We start from the raw sequence: 8503 nt of genomic DNA, 5'->3' as shown, positions 1-8503 counted from the left end.
ATGCCACAGAGCTCATCTCCAATTATACAAATCACAGTTTTAACCAGACCAGGGCAGATTAAGGGGCCTAAATGATGATGGAGGAGTGAAGGGAGAGGCACATCACTTCTTCTCCTCACTTCTCATGGATTCACTTTACAATAGTTGACCTGAATCTGACTGAAAAGAGGCACACACACACACACACACACACACAGTCTGCAGAGGGCTGACAGATAACTGGCGTGCAGGACAGGGAACTGACAGATGACAGGCTGCGTGATTGAGGGGAGAAAGTTGCAGAAAATGTGAAACATGCCGATGGATATCTGACCATGAAAAGCCTTCTATCCATCTAGAGTCAGAAGTTATTCATTAATGAGTCACTATCGTGCAAAAGGTCTCTTTTACACATTTCTTACACAGTGGAGGCAATCAAATGGGCTTGAACTGTAGTTTCCCTAATTGCAGTACTTGTCCAAAGAAAATTAGCTCGAACTGGAGTTTAGAGTAAGGATGTAAATGTGTAATATTTTGGCCAGAGGTGTTAATTTGCCAAATATCTAACAATAAAAGATTATTTTTATTTTCAGACGCTGCTGTTTGGACTAAAATGTGTTAATTAAAATGTATCGTGTTCTCACTTGATATATAAAGAGGTTTTGGTCATTTGTATCCCCTTGTTGGCCTTGCTCTCCGTCCGCAAAACCACACAGGGCGGCGCATGCGTCCAAGCGCCAATTACGCAAAGACGCATATAAAAAAAACCCTCAAAATTAAAAAGCGCTCGGAGTGGGTGAAATGTGATATACACGCCCGTGCGTGGAGGAAACGTCACATTCACTCGACCCTCCGATCACCTCGGGATCTCTTTTTGATTGGGAGGCGGCAAAGGCTGTGATCCGCGGACTAGTTCCGACGCTGCTCGGAGAGGAGGAGGCGGAGTGATCTCTCCTGCCCACGACTAACCGAGTCCGCTCTCGGACCCGCAGCCACACTGTCAGAGCGACGCCGGGGATGAAGCAACGCGGCTGTGATACGCACGGATTCTGCTCACACACTGCGCGTCTCTTTTAAAAAAGGATTTAACGTTTGTTTCTTCTCTCTCTGGCAGAGGCTTTAACCCGTTTTTTTTTTTCCTTTTTTGAGTGTTGGCTTTTTCTTTACCCTACACATGTATTTCTCAACCATTTCCACGAGAATTGGGTCATGATCACATCGCCCACGGTCTCTGTCCTGAGAAATAGCACGAATCCAGCGTGGGAGAGCGGCTCCTCGGGGGAGAAGGGCGCAGTGAAGATCAGCCAGCAATTCGTCCACAACTCCGTCTCTCCTGCAGACCCTTCTCGCCAAGCCGGCCGTCTTCCCATAAAGGTTTTGAAAATGCTTACGGCTCGGGCAGGACACCTTTTACACCCGGAGTACCTTCAGCCTTTACCGTCCACCCCGGTCAGTCCCATCGAGGTAAGCGCCAACACCAAACCACAGTGTTTCACTCTGAAAATCACTGGACACCACCGCGTCCAACCTGCTATTATGGGATGGATGTTGTGGACAAATTGGGTCAATAACTAATGAGAAATGGGGGTTTTAGTCGCGCTGTGTAATGAATAGATGTACTCTGTCGAATAATATTCTGCTAGTAAGATTTTAAGGTCAGATTTTTGAGTTGATTTCCGACATTTTCGGTTGATTTTTTTTTTTTTTAATTTGTGTCTGCGTTATATGAATAAACTGTCGTGTCTCGCTTTGGAAACTAATGACCTTGTTGCAGTAAATTGATGCCCATGTGTGTCATGTCGTTTTTTCCGGCGCGTGGCAGTTGTACACTCTTATCTTGTATCTCACGTAAACCCGCTCCGTGTGGACGCTCCCTCTTTACATGCCCATTACGCTGAGTTGTTTTGAGTTTCATCCCGAGATAAGTTTATGCGCAATGCGTAAACTACGCGGAGCGGTCGTGTGTGCGTATTTACCACACAAACATGACATGTGCGAGTTTATTTTGTGAATTTCATTAATTGTGTGTTGTTGGTTTTTTTTTTTTGGTTTCTTTTACAGCTGGATGCCAAGAAAAGTCCTCTGGCTCTTTTGGCCCAAACGTGCTCTCAGATCGGCAAACCGGACCCGCCGTCCTCCTCCAAACTGTCCTCCGTGACCTCAAATGGATCTAGTGACAAGGAGACCAAATCCGGTCCGCTGAAAATGAGCGACATCGGAGCCGACGACAAATCTAGCTTCAAACCTTACTCCAAATCGTCAGACAAGAAGGACTCGAGCAGCAGCCTCAGTGGAGATAAAACCAGTTTCCGTGTGCCTAGCGCCACCTGCCAGCCGTTCACCCCCAGGACAGGCAGCCCCAGCTCCTGCACCTCCGTCTCTCCACTGCCGGCTGAAGGCAAAGCGGGGGACAAGGAGGAAAAGAAGGAGTCTGATAGCAATAAAAGCAGTACGGCAGAGAGTAATGGCAGCCATAGGATAAGTGGAATTACCTCTGATGGCAGCCAACACCAGGAAAACACATCTGGGTCCAAGACTGTTACATCAGACTCAACATCTGTAACCTCTTCGTCCTCCTCCGTCCTCGGCTCTGGACTGGTGGCCCCTGTTTCCCCATATAAGCCCGGTCATACAGTTTTCCCCATGCCACCTTCCGGTATTTCCTATCCTGGAAGTTTAGCGGGTGCTTATGCAAGTTACCCGCAGCAGTTCCTCCCTCATGGAATGACCCTTGACCCCTCCAAATCCAGCAGCCAGCTTTTAAGTGCACAGTTTGCTGCTGCCAGCTCACTGGGATGCAGTAAAGCAGGGACGAGTCCCTTAGCTGGGGCGTCCCCGCCGACTCTAATGTCTGCTAGTCTGTGTCGAGACCCGTACTGCCTGAGCTACCACTGCACGAGCCATTTGTCCGGTGCGTCCAGCGCTAACTGCGCACATGACTCTGCGGTGGCTGCTGCGGCGGCGCTCAAATCTGGATACCCGCTCATGTACCAGACGCACCCGTTGCACGGCGTGCACACCTCGGCCCATACTTTCAGCGGACATCCCTTATATCCTTACGGGTTTATGCTGCCCAATGACCCCCTGCCGCACGTGTGTAACTGGGTGTCTGCTAACGGACCTTGCGATAAGCGCTTTTCCTCCTCAGAAGAGCTTCTCAGCCACTTGCGGACTCACACGGCCTTTGCCGGTACGGAGAAGTTGATATCTGGGTACCCGGGGTCTTCTTCTCTCGCCAACGCCGCTGCCGCCGCTGCTATGGCCTGTCACATGCATATGCCTCCTAATGGCAGCCCAGGCAGCCCCGGGACGCTGGCCCTCAGGGGCCCCCACCACCCTCTCGGACTGACCAGCCGCTATCACCCCTATTCAAAGAGCCCCCTGCCCACACCCGGCGCCCCGGTGCCGGTGCCCGCGGCCACAGGGGCATATTACTCCCCGTACGCCTTGTATGGACAGAGACTGACAACAGCATCGGCCTTAGGATACCAGTAGAGACAAAGAATTATACATTTATAAAGGAGATTTAGGCCCAATGAGTTTTATATTGTACTTGATGCAGGGACTGGATCCATGTGGGGATCAGTGTATTTATTTGCGATAGCTTCAAGCGTGACTAAAATAAAAAATAATATAACTTTGAAAAGCCTCAATGTGCATTATTTTACTCAGGAGAGAGTACTGTGTTGTGTTTACCTGCTGTGCAACGAAACCTTATTTTTTTGTGCAAAAATTTAAAAATGGGACCTTTGTAAGTAATATGGATTTTATTCTTTATGCTGAATCAACACTTTGTGTTGCAAAAGTTATTTTAATTTTCCCGCGCCGCTGCGGAGTGATTTGACAGACTGATGGACGTGGAAAAATCAATCAGAATTGTCATTGATTTATTTTGTGGGCAGCGAAACGTATCATGAAGCCCGTTTTGACCTGGATGGCTTTTTTAAAGCTTCAAACAGCTGTGAAACTTTACAGTGGTCAAGTTCTCGTTTTAAAAAAGGAGGAAAATACATATTTACTGTTATATATAAATTATCCAGTTAGGTCAAATCAGGCCAAAAAAGCTTAAAAGGTTTTAATAAGTGGAATTTATCACTTATTTCTGTTTTGTTTTTTATTTTGTTTTGGGGCTTAGTTTGGATATACAATGAGATTGTAGGGGTGTATAAGGTTACTGTGGTTCATATATATATTTATTTAATTGCCCTATATTTATTTTGTGGGACTGTGGCAAACAAAAGTATATAAAGATTATATATATATATAAAATTTAACTGTGGACAGCCATAGCAAAATACAACTCCTTTCATATTATTCCTAACTTTGGTTTTGTCCTTTATGTTTTGGTGTTACACTGAGGCTGACAGTTGGTTTTACAAAGCGCCTGCAGATGGAGAACTAATTATATAGATGCAAAACCTGTGCATGTTTATATATTTAATACAACATAATAGTGAAGGGATGTATGTTTTTGTTTTATTTCCTTATGGTGTGTGTGTGTGTGTGTGTGTGTGTGTGTGTGTGTGTGTGTGTGTGTGTGTGTGTGTGTGTGTGTGTGTGTGTGTGTGTGTGTGTGTGTTCAGATGGCTTATCTCTCAGGCTCATCAAAACATGCTGAATCTTCTCACTCACTGGGTCATGGATTATCGTTTCATTAACAAAGACAAACGAGCTACTGATATCAGCGTGGAGCTCCCTAAACAAAGATTTACGATGACACCAGATGTGGGACGTTTCCACAGCTTTTGTGATCGCTCTAATGACGCCACGAAGCAGAGAGCATGAAATAAAGCGAGGCCTAACTATTTAATCAGCCCCTTAAAACAAATCAACTAAATCAAGCCAACAGTGTCATTATCTATCCTCAGTAAATCAGGCTGTTTTCCAGCAATAAAATCACCATCATTAACGGTCAGATGTCATATTCATCAAATCCACCCATCCTTCATGTAGATGAGTCCTAAACATAGCTCAGTGATAGATGGTAATAAAGCCCCTAACCCACAATTCAGCACAGCAACCAGTCAGCCATGAAGCCAGAGTAGATCATATGTGATGCATCTTTCTTCATTTACAAACAGAACATCAGCGTGATGTGAACAAATGAGATTTAGATCTATGAACAGTATTCCTCAGCATTTAATTGATTAGTGACACTGCAGCATAAATTCACACATCTGAGCAGATAAACCAGTCAATAAATTATTCAGTAGATTTGTTTTATAGCGTCAGTTCCTGGATTATTTTGAGTTTAGACGTAAAGTCTGTACTTGATACATGTGGACTAAATTGCTCGAAATTAACATTTAATTAGCAAATCTTGGACTTTATAGTGTTAAGTTGTTTCTGGAGTAATATTCCTGTTTTGTTTTTTATTAACAGTACATTTTCAAGTGATTGGTTTTAGAATTTTAATATTTTCTATAAAGGAAGTCTCATTAAAATCAAGAGCTCTTTTCCAAGACAGATCTCAGAGAAAATTATAAGACACACAAGTGAGAGTCAGTCTCATAAAACAGCCACTACACACAGAGACTAAAATTCACACTATCACAAATTATTAAAAATTATCAGTTAGGAACACTTATCCATTATCCTATCTAGCATTTAATAAAAGTATAAAAGCATTTAATACATTCATTCTGTAACTCTCTATTGTGTAGTTGTAAGCCTTTATTATTATATTATAACATTTTATAATGTATTTGTCTAGACACAGTGTCCACCTGTGGACATCTATAAGTGGAACAAATAATAAATGACAATGTACTAAAATATGGGTACAAATGGTATAATTGTTAACAAATACACACGAAAAGGTGTCCTTATAACTGCATACAACCACATTACTGTATGTGATAGATCAGTTATAACATGTTTATGTACTACTTATTATTGTTAAATAGGGAGTGTTAAAGTTAGCTACAGTGTCTCTAAAGTTAACACGTTTCTCCTTTTTTTTTTCCAACTTTAAGAATAAAAAAAAAGATTAAATATGTTATCAATTTGGAGAGCAAAATGAAGACACATTGTAGATATGTTGCTAAGGTAGATTGTGTCCAATGATAATTCACCAATAATATTGTACAGTGGATTAAAGGTTTTAGGAGGGAGAGAGAAGATATTTTGTTTATGAGCAAACTCAACAGGCTTCAACAGGAGTTTAGTAGTATTTATGAAGCTGTATGGATCAGTGTCAGGAGTGAGCGTGTGGGCGCCAACAGGTTGAATCTTTATCATCCAGTTTATCTTAAGAGCTTGCGTTTGGAAGAAGTTAACCTAATTAAGGTCTTGTGGTCATCAGGGGCAGTTGTTGCATCATATTGATAGAGGTAATTGGTGCGTCTCTGTTTATTACATTAACTGGCTCATTGGGCTTCACATCCATCCATCCTACCATGTTAATGTCTATCAGTCTTTAACAGAGGATCTCTTTCCCACATGTTTGGATGTGAAATACTGTTGGGACATGAGACACTGGACAGCTTCGTGACTACATGTTAAATCACGGGACGTGGCCACACCTGTTCTGCTTTGAACTGCGGCATGAGGAAGACACATGGCCCTTTCACCTGAGGGGGAACAGATCAGCACAGCGTGGCACATCGCAGACACGTTGATGTTAAAAATGGTCACTTCTGCACAGCTGCGCGCCATGTGTTACTTCTGTCGATGGGTCTGTTATGGTCGAATGTGGTGGACGTCATTACCGCCACGCTGAGCTGATGTTCTTCCTCCTCACAACGCCCATAGTCATGTACAAAAACGGATTTTTAATACATAGGTTCATGGATCAAATAAATGTATCCACCAGCTTTCAAACACTTGTTACACATGTTTTGGCCATATAATGAATTTAACACCCTTTTTGTCAGCCGTATTAACGATCAAAGCGAGGGATTTCCCCATTGTTACGTAAACGTTTGCTGCTTTGAATAAATCTTTCTCAGTGCTTATGTACTCTGGCAAGGCAGGCGGATCTTTGTTTACAGACGCAAAAGGAAAAACCGATGACCTTCTGCATGTTCAATCAGCTGAGAAGTGTGGCTTCCATCATCCAGGGAAACATGGTGGTTTATGTTTGTAGGAGAAAGGCTTTGGCTTCTCCAAACAAGCCCCATATTTATCATCACTCCATCATTTCCTCCCTTTGACAAGCAAAGTAAACAGTAAGAATGCAAAGTTAAAGCTGGGTTCTACTGAGCCGTTGACCTTTGGAGCTTGTCTTCTTCCATCAACTCTAGTGAGGCACCGTAAAATAAAGAGGAAGTGAGCTCGAGATTATCTTAATGTGGATAATTTGTGTGTATTCCATATACTCACAGTAAAGTGTGTCTTTCTGAGTTACGAGTCAGCCGATGGGAAACGGAGAAAAAGGGGAATTTTCCTTTGAAGGGAGTCCGTCAACACACAAAGCAAAGGAAAGAGCAACAGTGAGTTAAACAGTGGGCCCTTGTCTTTCAGCACTCAACATGCCCTATAATTTACACACCACTGACAGGGGCCATTTTGAAGTCTGTCATAGGCAGCAAACTTTTTGTCTCCAAACGTCTTGCTCACAGTGAGTCGACTTCTGCTAGGGTCCGGGTGATTAATGACTTATGGCCTTATTGTGTGGAGGTGGCTAATTAACTACAGGCTGACTGAAGAGACACGCTATGAAAACCCTCCTCTGATAACCCCAACTTTTCTCCCCTCCTCATCTTGGCATGTGGAAGCTCTTACTGACAAATCTGCAAGCAGCAGGCTAACACTGAGTAAGATGAATGGCCTCTGAGAACAGTAAACAGCCTTTAATTTAACAGTGTTTAAATGTATGACACACTGGCATTGTGCTTCCGCGCTGTTCGTGCTTTCTGGTTAGGAAACGCAGCCAAAGTTCCCCCGCTGTTGGTTTAAAATTAGGCTTGGCATATTCATGTAGGGAGTTTCTGGGTGCGCAGGCTGGCAAACATGTGTTCATTGCCTCTTTAAGTTTTATGCAGTCCCATCAGGCTGACATTCTGAGACAAAAACAATCAGTTTCTCTAGCAAACCAGTCTTAAATGCACTGAGCAGGCAGCCAATGAGAAGAACATCTGATATAGTCATAAACAAATGAACTGTATTTGTAGAGCCGGCGGAGGAAGAAGACAAAGAAAACATTATGTTGCACACTAACTAATAACAAACCAAAGCCACACAGGCTTTTTCTTTAAGGTCAGCAGCTCGTTGCACCAGACACACGACCAGCCAGAAAGTGTGCAGCCATCCCCTCCACTTTATCTCCCCCTTCCTATTATTAGGTTTGTTAACATACTGTATTGCCGTGTTTGCAGTCATGTCGACAGGCTAACTTAATCAAGTTACTATCGAACTTGTGTGCTTCGCCCAGCGCGACAGTTTTAGTGCCAGAATTATTGCCTTGACCTATGAGAGGAAATTAGCTGTGGACACAAGTTGGAGACTTTTCTTCCTGGTTAAAAAAAAACACATATATTTACCAGAACAGTGACAATGATGGAAAATAGCAGGGAACAAAAAT

General features: G+C 43.3%; 1 protein-coding gene across 1 annotated transcript; it reads left to right on the top strand.

Moving 5' to 3' along the window:
* Positions 1–861: 861 nt before the first annotated feature.
* LOC127373670 (zinc finger protein 503) lies at positions 862–3625 on the top strand. Its single transcript, XM_051418341.1, has 2 exons — positions 862–1443; positions 2041–3625. The coding sequence occupies exons 1-2, from the start codon at positions 1189–1191 to the stop codon at positions 3472–3474; spliced, it is 1689 nt and encodes a 562-aa protein (XP_051274301.1). The 5' UTR covers positions 862–1188; the 3' UTR covers positions 3475–3625.
* Positions 3626–8503: the final 4878 nt, after the last annotated feature.

This window comes from Dicentrarchus labrax, unplaced genomic scaffold, assembly GCF_905237075.1.
Source record: "Dicentrarchus labrax unplaced genomic scaffold, dlabrax2021, whole genome shotgun sequence".
Classification (NCBI taxonomy): domain Eukaryota; kingdom Metazoa; phylum Chordata; class Actinopteri; family Moronidae; genus Dicentrarchus; species Dicentrarchus labrax.
This window is presented reverse-complemented; position numbering and strand designations above follow the sequence as displayed.

Bases quoted from the DNA above. Each gene is read 5' to 3' on its own strand.
- LOC127373670 (XM_051418341.1), top strand. From the start codon at position 1,189: ATGATCACATCGCCCACGGTCTCTGTCCTGAGAAATAGCACGAATCCA. The intron at 1,444-2,040 runs GTAAGCGCCAAC...TTTCTTTTACAG, and splicing joins CCCCGGTCAGTCCCATCGAG to CTGGATGCCAAGAAAAGTCC.